The sequence below is a fragment of the Zymoseptoria tritici genome, chromosome 2, assembly GCF_000219625.1.
Source record: "Zymoseptoria tritici IPO323 chromosome 2, whole genome shotgun sequence".
In the NCBI taxonomy this organism is placed as follows: Eukaryota; Fungi; Ascomycota; class Dothideomycetes; order Mycosphaerellales; family Mycosphaerellaceae; genus Zymoseptoria; species Zymoseptoria tritici.
In genome coordinates, this window is record NC_018217.1 from 2,807,040 (window position 1) to 2,823,421 (window position 16,382).

At 48.9% G+C, this 16,382-nt stretch overlaps 3 protein-coding genes across 3 annotated transcripts; 1 reads left to right on the top strand and 2 right to left on the bottom strand.

The window, feature by feature from the left end:
• Positions 1-9,970: 9,970 nt before the first annotated feature.
• MYCGRDRAFT_91042 (uncharacterized protein) lies at positions 9,971-10,963 on the bottom strand (the record flags this gene model as incomplete). The annotated part of the gene is made up of 3 exons (XM_003855328.1): positions 9,971-10,497; positions 10,556-10,715; positions 10,778-10,963. The coding sequence occupies 3 exons, from the start codon at positions 10,961-10,963 to the stop codon at positions 9,971-9,973; spliced, it is 873 nt and encodes a 290-aa protein (XP_003855376.1).
• A 1,119-nt stretch (positions 10,964-12,082) lies between these two features.
• On the top strand, positions 12,083-14,257 carry MYCGRDRAFT_91043 (uncharacterized protein; the record flags this gene model as incomplete). The annotated part of the gene is made up of 5 exons (XM_003855060.1): positions 12,083-12,203; positions 12,684-13,549; positions 13,608-13,707; positions 13,834-14,077; positions 14,146-14,257. The coding sequence occupies 5 exons, from the start codon at positions 12,083-12,085 to the stop codon at positions 14,255-14,257; spliced, it is 1,443 nt and encodes a 480-aa protein (XP_003855108.1).
• Positions 14,258-14,580: 323 nt separating this feature from the next.
• MYCGRDRAFT_68870 (uncharacterized protein) lies at positions 14,581-15,937 on the bottom strand (the record flags this gene model as incomplete). Its single annotated transcript, XM_003855327.1, has 4 exons — positions 14,581-15,023; positions 15,099-15,236; positions 15,372-15,693; positions 15,749-15,937. 4 exons carry the CDS (start codon positions 15,935-15,937, stop codon positions 14,581-14,583), a joined length of 1,092 nt encoding a protein of 363 aa, XP_003855375.1.
• Between the last annotated feature and the right edge of the window lie 445 nt (positions 15,938-16,382).

The following is a 16,382-nucleotide window of genomic DNA, read 5'->3' on the forward strand; positions in this document are numbered from 1 at the left end:
CAGGTAATTTACCCATTTGACCCATGATCCCATCGGCCTTCGCAGATCCTAGTCAGGGACAATTCGGAGCTCAGGGTGGACCATGTGGTCGTTCCGGAATCGGAAGAAGTGTCAACGAACTAGCACGGAAGTCCACACTGCGGAGCCAAATAGGATACTCGCTGAAGTTGAATGACCTTCCTGAGGACTGCAGTTCGTATTTGCAACATCATGGAAGTCAAGAGCAGCATCGCTCGTGCATTACACGCTGCGTCCACAGCTCGGCAATTCGCTCCGACGATTCGCTCCGACGAAGGTTCGCCAGCATGGTTGCCGGAAGCAGGGAAGCCAGCCTCTTATTACGGCAGCGGCAGACATCCTGTGTACCTCGTACAGTCAAACCTCTGTATAGTGTTAGCGTCGTGAGGGTGTGGTGGTATCACTAAACAGAGGTTATTACTGTATCCAATTGCCGTTAAATTGCCGGTGTTAGGGTTGTGAGGGTTGTTTAACAACCCTAAACACTACTATTGCTATTGCTCTTAAAGAATAAGGCTATATCTATCTGTTTAAGGGCTTGTTACTATTTAGCTCGAATCTTAGACTCTATAGTATGTAATTGCCGGTCTCTTTTAAAGGTGTTGTCGCTCGGATGTTGTTCTGTATATAGTTTTAGTTTTTTAATGCATTGCAACACCTCCGAGAGTAAGATCTTGTTAATAGGAGCTATAGCATTAGCTGTAGCTATATCCTCGGTAGACTCCTTAATTGTAGGCTAATAGGCATCGACAATAGACTAGTAGATGTTGTTATTACTGTCCTTAATTACCTTATTAACCGGTAATAAGAGGGTGTTAATATCTATAGCTTCTTTAATCCTTCCTTATACCCTTAAGTTATCTAATTGCTTCGTAATCTACGACTTAATATCTACCTTAGCTAGCTACTTCTTCCTCTTGCTCTTAGCTATGTTTTAAGGGCCCTTACGCTAGCTATAGAGTCTAGTATAAAGCTAGCAATGCTTAATTGTTAAGGGTTCTACGTCGTGCTAGGCTTAAAGGGTGTATTTAACTACGTAGTATAGATTTATTGTCTTAAGGGGGTCTCTATAGGCCTTATATTTAGCTAGTATAAAGGCTATCTAGTTGCGGCGGTAGTAAGCCTTATAGTTAGTAATAATGCCTTAATTAAGAGGCTAAATAATAGAGGTTGTATTCGGTAGAAGGAAGTGTACTATCGTCTACTTAAGGGGACGCTTACTAGCTATTACTTCGGCTATAGCGCTCTCGTAAGTACTAAAGTTATCTATAAGTAAGAGCGTTAGCTCGCTTATCTACTTATTAAACTAGTAGAGGTAGCTTACGAAGATAGCTCCTATTATCTACGCCGTCTTGTTAGTATACTACTTAATGCCTAAGGCGCGGTCGATATCGTAGATCCTATAGTTTACGAAGTAGCGCGGTTTAAAGTACTTATTAATAATCTATAGCTTTAACTTCCTCGAGCCGTTAGCGTTGCATATAAAGTGCACCGTAATCCTGTCCTTAATCTTCTTTACACCAGACTAATCCTTAAGGCCGAGAGATCTATTAGGTAGTATGCGCTAATATAGGCTAGTCTCGTTATAATTAAAGGTGTTGCGAGGGTAGTATAGTTAAAGAATTAGCACTAAATTCGACTTTAAATTTATTAGTTATATAACTAGCTACAAACGTAACAACGACGGCGACGGTAACCTTCTTACCGCTCTAAAACTATTAACACCGACTTACTATATCTATCTACAACTGCGCTATATCTACGCTACTAGCCTCGCTATTACGCTTCCTTAATTTTACGCTATACCGCGCCTTAAAACCGGCTAGCTAGCCGTTACTAAATAGCGGCTCCTTCTTGCTATAAAACTAAGGGCAATCCTTCTACAATAACCGCGCCTCTATCTTTAATATGTTACTACTAAGAACCGCCTACTTCTACTCTATACGCTATATAAATTCGAAGAGTATGCGCTCTAGCTCTAGATACATCTCTTACCGCACCCTTATCTTATCTAGCTAAGCAATGTTAGGATTGCCTCGTGATAAGGCAGGGAAAGACTGAAGTAGGGAAGTATCGAACAATAGGTTTTAGAATGTAACGACTCGATTCGTTAAAGGAGGGAATAGAGGAGGAGAGCCTCCTTCGCTATATACACAGCTACTGCTAGGTTCTATTCCCCTATCCTTTACTTCTCTCGTTATAAGCGGGATCGTCTGTCCCTCCGTAGCCCTTCGATCCTTATCGTTAGGCATTAAGAGGCAAGCTAGATCGGACTGCCTTAATCCGTACGCTATTGCGCTCTTCGTAACCAGGATAGCTCGTTATTATGTTCTTCGAAACTAGGTTGGCCTAGCTTAGGGGAGATAAGGCCAGACTACGCTTACGTAAGGGGATCCTTATATTGCCCCCCTCCCCCCGGTGCAACTAACCTTAGTTGCGTGCGCGAATCTTCAGCAGCGTTCAGCTGCAGGTTCAATTTACTAACTACTAACGTTACTAGGCTAGCTGCTCGGTGTCCCGATTAGGAAATAAAAGTAGGTCCCTCGCGTATATACTACTCTTTCTTGCCCTCGAATTCTTCTCTTCTTACAAACACCTACTAAAAGTAAGTACTAGCAGCTAGCTCTAGAACGGTCTAGATTAGCGCTAGATTAGCTAACATTGCGACTAGACTAGCATAATGTCCGGCGCACTCTACTATCTTCGCGACAAGTACTACAAGAAAGTCCGAGCTAGCAGGTAGAACGAGAATCCGTACTCGTTATGCCTCTCTAGCGTTAAGGAGGGCTAGGACCTGTCTAAGATCTGCTAGATTACGGCAGAGAAGCCCCTACCCGGTAACATCCTAGCTAAGTGTTCCGGATGCCTAACTAGCAAGAATGCAGACTGTCTTTAGGTAGGTCGGTTTAGTTAATTCTAGCGTGTTCTGTTACTAACTATCTTACTTAGATGCTAGTCGACTAGGAGCCCGCCTAGAAAGCTATTAAGCAGGACATCGACACCGTCTACGGCTGCACTACCTAGTCTAAGGTTAAGAAGGAAGACTTGCTAGATCGTATTCTGTGTTTTACGGGCTCTATAGAGGCGTAAGTGTCCCTTTCTGGCGTATTCTAGACTAGCAGCTAATTAGGATAGTTAAATAGGAAGTTAAATAGCAGTTTCCGTAGCGAGGACGGTCTCTCCTAGCACCCTAGCACTACTACCTAGGAGGATACTAGACAGAAGGTGCCTAAGAGGGACCGCTCGGCTAGTGCGATCTTAGCGAAGGCTGTATATACTATCCCTAGCTTAATCTAGCCCTTACTAATATTCTTTGTAGCAGTCTAGTAGCACCCCTAGCAAGAAGCGCCGCTTAATAGACGTGCGCGGCCGCAAGTCGGACTATAAGCATACTAAGGAGGCCGAGGATCGCCTAATCGCGGTTAGCACTGCCTTAGAGGTGTTTAACCGCATTATTATAAGCAACTAGGCTTTAAAGAAGGGACAGTTGCGTAAGATAGTCTTTCCGACGACTGCTAAGGACCGTAGTAAGGTAGAGGACCTAAACTAGGGCGACTCCGACTTTAATTAAGCTATTCTAGACTAGAATAGCGGGCGTAGGTCTTCCGGGACTAGGGGTATAATAGATAACGTCGACATAGCATATTAAGACTATAGCGGGGCCTAGATAGTTGTTAAATAGCGCAGAGTTAGTTAACTTAGACTAGATTAGACTAGAATAAAGCCGATTCCGCCCTTCGAATTTTTAAATTTAAGTAATTTTGTCTAAGTCCCTTAGAAATCCTCGGGATTTTTCTTACATCTTCCTACGCCTTTTTAGCTCCTTCTAGCCTATCTTACGGCGGAATGCTCTTATTACCGCCGGGCTTATGTTATATCTAGGCTCCTAGGAGTTCTCGTGCTCCTCGAAGCCCTTCTACTTAATTAGGTAACTAAAGTTATATAAGTCGTCCTCTTTTTTATCTAAGATGTCTTCTACCTCCTATTCGTCCCCGTCCCCTACGTCGTACCGCTTTATTTTGTCCTATTTGCGGCTAGAGTAGTCCGGGATAGACTTCTTAAGAAGCGAGACGTAGAAGGTAGGGTAGATACTTAGCGAGCTAGGGAGGTCGAGTATGTATATTACGTAGTTAACTATTGCCTTAACCTTATATAGTCCGATATACTTATAGTCGAGCTTAGGTAACGGCCGCATAGACTTAATGTTCTTCGTATTTAGGTAGACTTCGTTACCTACGTTAAAGGAGATATCCTTCCTATGCTTGTTCGCTTACTTAGCTATCTATTTCTTTGTCTTAGCTAGTCTTTCGCGCATCTTCTTCTAGTTAGTAATTATCTGCTCCGCGAGTTAGACAGCCTTTAGCGCCTCGCTATCTTTCTAGCGCATTCTAGGCTAGTAGGACCTTCGTAGGTCCCTCGTTATATATACTTAGAACGGCGTTAGCCCGGTTGCCGTATGCATACTGTTATTATAGGCGAATTCCGCTATCGACAGCAGAGAGGCCTAGTTGTCCTGCTTATAGTTGTAGTACGTCTGTAAATACTGCTCTAGTATCTGGTTCTGCCTTTCCGTCTAACTATCCGTCTACGGATAGAACGCCGTACTTAGCTTCTAGCGTACCCCGAGGCAGTAGCAAAAGGTGCTCTAGAATTTAGAGGTAAAGATTAGCCCGCGGTCGGACGTAATCGTAGCCGGCTAGCTATAGAGGCGGACAACCTCTTTTATTATAAGTTTAGCGAGGTTAGCTAACGTAATCGTTTTCCGGCATAGCACGTAATAGACTATCTTAGTGTAGCGGTCTACTACTACTAGTATATAGTCGTAAGACTAGCTTAGGAACTTGCTCGGCGGGAGGTTAGTAATAAAATCTAGCGTAATGTCGGCCTAGGGAGTTAGCGAGGGGGGTTCGGGGTATAGCAGGCCGTGCGGTTTGTGCCTTCGTAGCTTCGCTCTTTCGCATGCCTAGTAGGTCCTTACGAACTCCTTAACATACTTCCGCATCCTAGGCTAGTAGAAACTACGCTAAAGCAACTCTAGGGTCCTTGTAAAGCTAAAATGTCCGGAGAGGGGGTCGTCGTAGCATTCCTAGAGTAGCTAGAGCCTTATAGCGCCTTCTAGTACGTATGCCTTGCTATTTATATACGTAACGCCCTCTTCTAGGGACTACCTCTCTGCCTAGAAGGCAGGCTCGGCGATAGCCTTCTCCTAGACTATCCTCTTATAGGTAGGGTCCTTACTAAGGGCTTTCTTAAGCCGCTCTAGAAGGTTCGGGGTCCTTACCGCTGCCCCGACGTACTAGACTAGGCTATCCTGCCCTGTCGGCGGTGCAAATACCTTTCGGAAGAGGCGGACGCTAGCGTCTGCTTCCTCCTCGGTAGCCTATCGGCCCGAATGCGACTCTTTAGTAAGGTCTAGTCTCCTGCTAAGTACGTCGGCGGCGCTATTCGCCTTACCCGGCCTATACGTAGTCCTAAAATCGATCTGCGACAGCTATTTAGCCTATCTAACTTACCTCCTTAAGAGGGTCTTCGTCGTTATAAGGGTCTAAAGGTTCGCATAGTTAGTTAGCAACTCTACTTAGTAGCGGGCGCCCTCGAGGTAGTGCCTAAAGTGTTTAAAGGAGTCTACTATAGCAAGGAGCTCGCTATCTTCTGTTCCGTAATTCCTTTCTACCGCAATTATCTTCCTCGAGAAGTAGGCGACCGGGAACTACTATAGTTTGCCCCCCTCGTTATAAGGCTAGGACAGGATGCCCGATATTGCTTCCCCTAATACGTCGGTCTCTACCTAATAGGGGAGCTCTAAGTTATAGTAGCGTAGAACAGGCTCTTCTGCGAACTTGCGGCGTAGCTTATAGAAGGACTAGATCGCCCTATCGTCTAATTCGAGATAAGTACGCTCTCTTCGGCACTAGTTCGCCGCCTTCTTGCCTTTAGTATAGCAGTTTAGGGCGGCCGCTAGCCGCGAGAAGCCCTTAATAAAGTGTCGGTAGTAGTTAGCAAAACTAATAAAGACCCTTATGTCGTAGATAGACGTAGGGACTAGCTACTCCTAGACCGATTTAATGCGTTCTAGGTCGATCCGCAGCCTATCCTAGGTAACTACGTAGCCTAGGTATTCGACCTAGCTTTTATAGAACTCGCATTTAGCTAGGTTAGTATATAGCTTATGCTGTCGCAGCCGTTCTAAGACCTGCCGGACATAATCCTCGTGCTCTTTAAGCGTTCTAGAGTAAATCAGGATATCGTTAAGGTATATAACACAGAAGACATTAACTAGTCCTACTAGGACGCTATTAATAAAGTTCTAGAACACTGCCGGGGCATTATAAAGCCCGAATAGCATTACTATGTATTCAAAATGGCCGTACCTAGTCCGGAATGCCGTCTTCTACTCGTCGCCTTCCCTAATACGCACCTAATAGTACGTATAGCGTAGGTCGACCTTAGTAAAGTACCTAGCACCGGCTAGCTAGTCGAGGGACTCGCTAATAAGAGGTAGACCCCCCCTATTCTTAACTGTTACCGCGTTTAGACTGTAGTAGTTAACATATAGGCGGAGGGTACTATCCTTCTTCCGTGCGAAGAGGACTAGAGCGCTAGCCGACGACGTTAACTGCCTAATAAACCCGTTCTTTAGGTGTTCGGGTAGCTGGGTCCGCATAGCCTCTATCTCTGCCTCGGATAGGGCGTATATCGGACTAAAGGGGACCTTTCCTCCTTCTACTAGCTCGATCTTTAGATTATATAGACCGTAGGAAGCCAACTCGCCTGCGAGTTCCTCTAAGAAGACATCCGCGAAGTTAGAGTAGGCACTCGGAACGCCCCCCTAACCCGGACTAGCTTCTTCCGACGCGTCCTAGATCGTTATAATATAAAGTGCCGCGTTTACTTCGCTAAGGCACTCCCTGTAGAACCTCTCTAGCCTAATAACGGCTATCGCCTATCGTTTTCGGGGCTTCGTTCTCTAGTTAACCCTTTTTAGGGTGAAATCTATATTTAGATTGTATTTCTCGAGCTAAGGCATCCCTAAGACGACCTTATAGCTATAGATGCGCCCTACTCTAAAGGTGTCGACACATCCGTACATTCGTCCTAAGTCGTCCCGGGCCTTATATAAGCTCCGCGTTTCGCTAAGGACCTAAAGGCTTTGCCTGTTTAGCGTCTTGTACGCGACCCTAGCGGGCGGCTCCTAGATAACCTAGTCTATGTCCTTTGCTAATAAGGAGTTATAGAAGTTATCCTACGCGCTGCTGTCGATTAGTCCCGCGACCGTTCTAGTCCTCCCTAGATTATTTAAGGTTAGCGTAACTTTAATAAGGCGCCTACGCTTATAGCGGCGCCGACCCGGCTCCGCTATCCTACGCTGCTCCTTAGTATAGAGAACCTAGCCTACTAAGACAGTAGCGTCTACTTAGGGGGCGCCTCTTTTTCCGAGTCCTTCTAGAGGGAAGGGTTAGGGCAATCGCGCTTAATATGCCCGACCTAGCGGCAACCGTAGCAAGTAGCCTTAGATAGGCCCCTTTAGTCTAATCTGTCCTCCGACTTAGACTTCTTAGAGTCTTAGTCGTCGACATTGTTACTTCTGCGTCTCTTTCGGTTGCCCTTGCCTCTTCTACGGCCTAGGTTGTCCCTTAACTCCTACTTCTAACCCTCGATAATCCTGTAGGTTTTGTTAACCCTCTCTTAGGCCTTAATAAGCGTAGTAGCCGGAGCCGGGTAGTTAGAGAGGCGGGAGCGGTAGTTCTATAGTAAGGAGGCCTTAAAGTTAAGGATCTTGCGCTCCTCGTTCTTTTCTTCTAACTCCTTCTAAAGGATCTTTTAGCTCTTCGAGGAGCTAGTTAGGGGTACGGTCTCCGAGGGAGGCCTTCCGCAATTGTTCGTAGGCCTTCTCGCGGCGTTCCGCCTCTGTCCCTATAGAGTTAAGCATAACTCCCTTTATTATAGTCTAGGTTAGCGTAGTCTAGCCGTCGAGCTAATCTACGTAGCGCTCCTAGTAGTCTTGCTAGAGCTTGCCTATATAGTCGGCGGCGTAGTCGACCTTTCGGTCCTCCCGGTTAGAGAATCTATAGTATCTGCGGAAGTTGCGTTCTACCGCGCGGAGCTAGTCTTCGTAATTAGTACGGGTCTTCCCTTCGAATACGGGTAGTTCCTTAGACTTAGGGAGGCTGTCCTTGTTCTTATCGAAATAGTCCGTTTCTACGAAGAGTTTAGCAAGTTTCTCCCTCCTTAGGGTAATTAGGCTATATAAGGCTAGTTCGCTCCGGAGTTCCTTAATCTTTTGCTAGAGTTCGAGGAATTCGTATTCCGCCCGGGCTTCCTAGTTCTGTTTCTTATAGGTTAGTGCGTCCCCTTAAACTAGGTTAGCCTAAGTAGTCGAGTCGGTGCCTTCCTAGGTCGTTCCGGCATTGTCTATAGTTTCCGCGATAGAGGTAGCGCTTAGCTAGCAGGCGGCGGCGTCCGCGTCGGACTTAGCGGCTAGTATAGTACCCTGCTAGCGAGCGGAGGTGTCGGAAGGAGATTCCTCGCGTCTGCAAGTGGCCTTAGGTGCTATGTCGATTAGGGGTTCGATACTGTAGTACATAAGTTCGAACGAATCGCGTGTTAGGATTACCTTATAATAAGGCAGGGAAAGACTAAAGTAGGGAAGTATCGAACAATAGGTTTTAGAATATAACGACTCGATTCGTTAAAGGAGGGAATAGAGGAGGAGAGCCTCCTTCGCTATATATACAGCTACTACTAGGTTCTATTCCCCTATCCTTTACTTCTCTTATTATAAGCGGGATCGTCTATCCCTCCGTAGCCCTTTAATCCTTATCGTTAGGCATTAAGAGGCAAGCTAGATCGGACTGCCTTAATCCGTACGCTGTTGCGCTCTTCGTAACCAGGATAGCTCGTTGTTATGTTCTTCGAAACCAGGTTAGCCCAGCTTAGGGGAGATAAGGCCAGACTGCGCTCACGTGAGGGGATCCTCACAAGCAACAACACTACTACGCTTACTACTACTTCTAGCTCTTCCGGCTTTATTAAGCACCTTATATCGATTACTAAGGATGTTAGAGCAGCTAGACTAGCCTAATTCGATACTATATTCCTTCTTAAACTACTCGTAGAGCTAGCCTTAAGTAGCCTTCGGATAAGCGATCCTACGAGCACGCAGAGACTACTTTTAAGCGTTAGTAAACGACTAGCGAGGCATAGCAAGAGATAGATACAACATACACTAAATTTAATAGATATAGAGGCAATAATAGCCGTAAGGATACAGCTCTAAAGGGTTTTAGTGCGCTAGCACACTAAAACCGGCAACCTCCGTACAGTAGTATACCCCCTGCCCTCCCTTATAGATATTACTGTATCGTTGTATTACTGTAGCCTGCTAATTTCAAATAAGTGGCTAGGAGATATTACTACACGCAGGTTATCGCTATACGGAATATGCCTATACAGAGGTTTGACTGTATTCCGTTCGGATGTCAAGGCAGAGTTCGGAAGGGAACGAGCATTGCAGATCTATCCCCTTGTCCGAACCCTGTGCGACGGCAGAGCAGCCAATGTGACCCATCTCAAGTCATCCCGCGGTCGTCGTTTGGCAAGGGCATCTCGTCGCTCGCTGGGAGTACCGGAACTGACTGAATGCTGCGCCGCTTGTCAATCCGCAATGAAATGAACACACCGGCCAAAGAAACAGGCAAGGAACGGAAGCAATTGAAATTTGTTCCATGATGGAGTTGAAGAAAAGAGATGTGTGCAGCTCAGCTGAGCCCTCGCGTTGGTGACGCGCCAAGGATGAAGAAGCTTCACTTCAACCTCACCTATTGCGCCAGCTCCAACTTCCTTCTCTCTCATCTCTGGCATGCCGACAGCATCGAAATATCAACGATGAAGCGGCCTCCTGCTCTATTCGCTAATACAAAGCGACAGTTGACCACCCAAGGTGATTCTCAATCTACTCGGCGAATCTCATGTTCTGCGCCGTCACCCGCAGAGACTCGCAACGGCGCATCAGCCGTTCATCATCATCTTTGTGGTTCTTCCAGTCTTCGAGCCACGCCTTCACTTCTTCGGCATATTTTTGCAGCCGGACGACTCCACTCCACAAGCCATACTGTCGCATCAATCTCTCCTCTCTATCCTCATCCATCTCCTCCTTCTCATCCGCCTTCGTCTCTCCACGAGCTTTCCGGCCCGCTACGGACTCCCACCGAGCATCTTGCCTGATCTCACTCACGGCAGACGGGTCGAACGGCTGCAACCAGATCTCTTGGCACAGTCGCTCTTGTATGCGCGCGAGAATGGCGATGCGCAAGTCGTTGGAGAGATTCAACTCCATGTGAAGTTGGCAACGGCCGGGATCGGTTTCCAGGGCCCTCGCCCTATCGGTGTCGATGGCGAGCTCTTCATCGTGAAATTCCGCAAAAGACTTCCCGGCGCGGAAGGCGCGTTTGGCTCGCGAGACGAAGATTGCCGCCACGCCTGGTGTTCATCAGCTTGATTCCGCGCGAAGGTCACGGAAAGCGCATGCGATACTGACAATGATGGAACTCCTTGACTGAGCCGTAATTGTCGAAGATAACATTGCTGAAGTCGTCCCAATTATCGGCGTCGGGATCCGATGGAATCTTGTCGCTCAGGGCAATGTGTTCGTCGTTGCTCTCGACAAAAGTCCCGCTCGCATACTGGGCATCAACAGCCTGCAATACGATGTCAGCACTCTGTACCTTTTACAGGCCCGGATACACGCGCGCTGGCTCACCTCCTTGTACATCCTGTAGTTTGCGCTAGGGGATCGGGCTGGCCATGGCCAGTGATAGATCTGGAGAAGTTGCGCAGAGAAGGATGGCAGCGAGGCAAAGGCAACGCTGGTCGTGAAGATCTTCTTGGTCGATGGCGCGGCTTTGCCCTTTGATGGATTGAGCGTCAGTTTGACAAGCACCGGCATGTTTGTTGCTGCGCTCGAAAAAGCTTGATCGATGTGCAGAAGGTCCAATGAGATGTGTTCGAGGCTCGGCGTGCGAAAGTTCGCTCTGCAACTTGTGCTGGAAACTTCTTGCGCAAGTCGGACACAGCCTGAGAATTCGCGTATCGCTAGGCTAAGTTCATCTATGAAGTGCGTAGCGAGAGCTGACTGATTTATCTGCCTCCTGAGTCAAGAGGATCTTTCGTCGGAGCGCATTCTTCGATGTCCAAGATGTTTCGAAGAAGAAGTCAACGGGCCTTACCACGAAGCAGGTGAATCCGCGCCCAATACCTCGCATGTCTTTGAGGGCAGCGACTCACGGGCCTTTCCATTGAAAGCCTCATGAAGCCGTACGTCCTGCTCCCTGTTCCATACGACACGAAGTTGACCTGCTTACGCTACACAGCGCCGAATCGAAGTCAACTGGCGAAGACATCAAGGAATGTCTGTGGAGAACTTTCGATTGCATTACGCAGGTATCGAATGTCGTTGCATCTACAAGACTATCGAACGTGAGCTATCGTAGGTCTGTGAGAATTTGATCTCCACTACCGCGTTCAAAGCTCTCGGCGAACGATAGGCCTCGTATTGCCAACACCATCGACGCCCTTTTCAGATAGGGCAGACTCACCCGCAATCCTACTACTGAGCGTCCCTGGGCTTGTGCCAACGTTGTGCGCAGGGTCGCATACTACTCTTCGATCAAGCGCTCGCACATGGCACTTCATCATGGGATGTTACGATACAGGATGCTGCATTCATCACGACACTCTTCGCCTTTGGTGCTCGCCCTAGCGATGTGAGCATGTATCGGCTCGACAATCATGTTCTTCCATACATGGCCTGCAAGGATATCCGTATCCGGCTCGACGTCGAAATACGTTCTCACAGCCACCCTCCGCATCGGTCAAGTGGGAGGAAGCTGCATGAACCAATGCTGCTCCGCACATCTCAATGTCCAAGGAAGCAAAAAGACCGTATTGATATCTCCTGATCGCCATCCGGTTCGCACAAAGATGCACTGCGTCTGACGTCTTCTTGTGAATCAGCCGACCGATACCATCCATCATCACGTTCATTGGCTCCTGCTTGGGAGTAAAAATGTGTCAATACCTGACCACCGTGCCTTCTCTGACGCTCACAAGCTCTTGCCACGACGGCACTCCTCGTGGAAAGCACGTTGCGGTAATTCCGCTCGGTTTGCCGATCGAATGTCCGACACGTAAGTGTCCCGACACTGTGGTTGCTGGCGATTTAGTGCGCTGGTCTTTCAGGCAGATGCTCGATTATATGCCTTGTTCAGCTTCAACAAGATGAACACCGCAGTCTATGGTGGACAGCACAATTCTCGGTCGTATGACGCTACCTTGAGCATACCAACAGTACCTACTCCATGATAAGCCTGGAAAGCAGCCAGAGTAGCCACGATCATACGAGCAATCGCCATGCCACCAGTACTTCCCTTTCTCACATTTAATCCCCTTTCATTCAACACCCACAGATCTGGATCAATCACCCCACCTCACCTCACCCAACTTCTCCTCTCTATCTTTTGGTCATCAGTAGTTTAACACTCCTCAGTTCACATCACGTCTTACGCCGGCACAGTTTCGATCGCCTGGATACCTCCGAACCCGTTTCGCCCCTACGATACGCCGGCTGAGACGCGCAGAGAGAGACTCTGACTACGACCGACAAGCAGAGATGGCGGACGCACAGGTCCATCCTGAGCACAAGTCTACTGCTGAGGCACCAGATGTTCACGTGCAAGCCGAGAAGGAGAAAGCCGAGAAGACCATGGGGGCAAAGGAGAAGGAGGAAAAGGAGAGACCCGAAGTCAAAGAGAAAGAGGAGAAGATCGAGCAGACCAAGCATCATGAGTCCAAAGAAGTCGAAGAGAAGGCAAAGCAGTCCATAGAAAAAGATTCAGGGGCCAGAGACCCTGCCACTCATGCAACGACCGAAGCCATCGTAGTTCCTGTCGATTTCTCGCCGAAGCTTCCCGCCAGAACCTTCACCACGCCCGCCGGCCAAACCCTCACCGTGATTGAGCATCCCGACGAAGTCCACGATCCTGCCGAACAAATCAGTACCGTTCCCATCGCCAACGAGAAAGGTCAAACCGTCGTCGAAGTCGTCAAGCCGACGACCGTCGCCACCGCGGCTGTCATCGTTCCAGCTACCATTATTACCGAGGAGGTCAAGCCAGTCGTCAAAAAAGCTCCCACAGTTCTCGTCATCCCACCCGCCGCCATTGTCACCGAGCAGAACATGAACAAGAAAGCTGGCATCGACACTATGGTCGCACAACCTCCGACCAGACCCAAATCCGTGTTGGAAATTCCGGTGACCGAGAAGCCTTTGCGAGCGATTCGGCCTGCGACGATTCACCAGGATGTTGGTATCCCGACTCCTCCGCCCTCTCCCGAGTTGGATGCCCTTCTCGAGCCTATTGGCATCTTCCCTGATTATGTCGCCAAGACCGAGAAGATCCTGTTCGTGCAGCAGAACATGCTCTCCATCATGTCGAAGGAAGACTATATCATCACAGACGAAGCCGGAGCAACAGTGAGTCTATCAAATCCGGAGACGCTCTTCTTCCACTGTAATGACTGACGCCGAATAGCTTTTCCAAATCGACAACAAACTCCTCACCACCTCGCACCTCAAACGCTTCTCCTCTCCCAACGGAACCTTCCTCTTCGACCTCCGCAAGCGCCGCTTTCGTCTGCCGAAGCAGTAGTACATGGACGTGCACGGTCTGAGGCGGATGAAAATCAAGTCGAAGTTTCAAGGTAATGTTAACTCGATACCGTACATTGATATTCACCACTGACTTCGAGTCCCGCCAGCTTTCCGCGGCCATCGCATCACGTTGACGAACCTTCTCTCCCCGCACCCAGCCGAGTCGACTTTCTTCCTGAAATCCGGCGCTCTCCACCTAGGCGGTACCGAGGCCGGTCCTGTGGTAGCGACGTTTGTGCCCGACTGGCTCGTCTCGAAAGGCGCCCTGTCCGGCAAACCAGCGTGGAAAGTCCGCGTGGCGAAAGGACTGGATATGGGTGTGGTCGCGGCGCTATGTGGCATGGTGGATGAGTATAAAGTCAGGACGGCGTTTGGCTTCACTGGTGGGTTGAAGAGTAAGGTTGACTTGGTGGTGTAAGTGAAAGATGTGCGAAGGGAAGTGGGAAGGCAGATCTCTTCGCGGGGAGGTTCGAGTTTGAGTTCGCCGGTCATCCTGGCGATGGCGTCCATCACCAGGATTTGATGCCCTAGGATCGAAGTCGCTCAGAGGATTGGAGACGCTGGAAGTGAGAAGACTTACCTATGTACCCTCCCTCAATGGACAATGCTCGAGTTATTGGTTTCTCGTCCTTGTATTTCCTTTGCAGGGATGTACTGCCGTTGTGTGAAAGACAGACAGACAGACGATGCCGATCAAGCCGTGAAATGTAGAACGTGTTTGCCTGCCAGGGTATCTATTCCAATGTCACCAATTCCTTCCAGAGACCAATAACCAACACATCGAGTGATCGTATCCATGATCGTACTCAACCCATCTAATGCGACCCAATCTCCGTGTATAGTGCAGTCAATCCTCAACCCGCCAGTGATCCCACCCCTCCTGACGCGGCCGCCGCCTTCGAAGCCTTCCTCTTCTCCAATAGACTTTTGAACGCACCCAACCACCTCGCCAAACTCTCCTCATCGAAAGCACAAAAGCGATAATTCCTCTCCTCGCTGATAATCTGCATGCACTCCCTCTTACTCTTACTGATCGGATCAATTTCCACCGCATCAATGATCGTTGAAAAGGGAAGCACCACCAATGCTGAATATTCCTCCTCGTTCTTGTATATCGCCAGTCCTTTCGGCCGAAGCACCATCCAGACTTTCTTCCACTGCCGGACGCCGGACTTTGATTTCAGGAGGTGAATCCAGCCGTGATTTATTACGCGCTCGTCGGAGGCGGAAGGTTTTGTGCGGACTTCGTCGGGAGAGGGCATACCAAGGGCGGAGAGTTGACTGGCATCTCGCTGGCCTATCGAGGGTCGCGAGCCGTAGACCGAGTGGCCGGGTGCGGGAGGAGGTGGCATGGTGCCGGCTGTGGTTGGACGAGCATCCGGGGTCGAGAGGGAAAGAGCGGACATCCGAGCTGCGGCGGTTAGACCGGAGTCGGAGAAGTCGGACATTGAACCGTGTTCGACTCCGGAGTAGTAATCTGCTGCGGATGTCTTTGAAGCCTGCCGTTGTCCTTGTCCTATTTGAGACGTGCGATTTTGCCGTGTTTTGGAGGATATAGGTTGCTTGTGGAAGGCCTCGGCGTCGGAAGAGCTGTATCCTGCTGCATTCCGTTCGTCGTTCCACGGACTGATGTGTGCGTCGATACTGCGCTCGAAACCCACGTATGATGATTCTGCTCCGCCTGGACTCGCAAGGACCATTTCATCCTCTTTCGTGTCCATGCCCGCTCCTTGCCGTATAAGTTCTACCCATTCATGTGCCTCCTTGTCGGATAATGCTTCGAGGTGAAAATTTCGTGAGGGCGAAAAGAGTCCGAAGACATGCTTGTCTCTGCGTTTGGGATCTCGTTGTCGTGCTACGGCTGTGAGTTCGGACAGTTGGACTTGATGGCGGAGCCTGGACTCGTCGGCGTCCTTGTATATGGAAAGTAGATGCGGCCGTAGGACGATGAAGACGGTCTTCCATGACTATGTATCCTCTCAGCATTGTGCTAATGTGAACAGCTTACTCCCAGCAACACACCTTCGTCTTTCTTGTCCGCTTAAGGACCTGACCGGACTTGACGATCCTGTCGAATTCATAGCTGCCGTATTGTGTGACTGGCGATGTTTCTAGCGTGAGGTGAGAACTGTGTCGTGGAGGGGCGAGATTAGGAGTGAGGGTTGGTATCGCTCGCGGTCGGGAGTGTGAGGAATGTGCGACGTCGGCCATGGTGGTAGTGGTACAGCCTGTGATTGACGATGATGTTGTACAGCAGTGGTCGCCAGCAAACTCAGTTCTGTGTAATCGAGGAGTGTCGATCGACGTAAGCACCGGCACGGGTTGGCTGCAGCGTGGTCGATTTGTAGTTCTACCGTCCAGCGAGGATCATGCGGTGGCCGGGGTTGGATGACAGTAGTGATGCAGGCGCAAGCTATTGTATGCATTCCAGGTAATCGCGGTCGAATTCATTAGAGGCAGTAGTGGTGTTCAACGGGAAACAACTCGGAAGGAAAATGTCGACGAATTAAGGTAAGATATTGATGCAGCGCATCCAATGACGACGGTGATATCGGCCGGGAGCTGGGGTCGAGGCTTTTTTGCAGGGGGAACAAGCTTCGATTGAAATTCTGGGGAAGAGATTCGCCCAAGGATCATCAGATCGTGAACTTTCTCT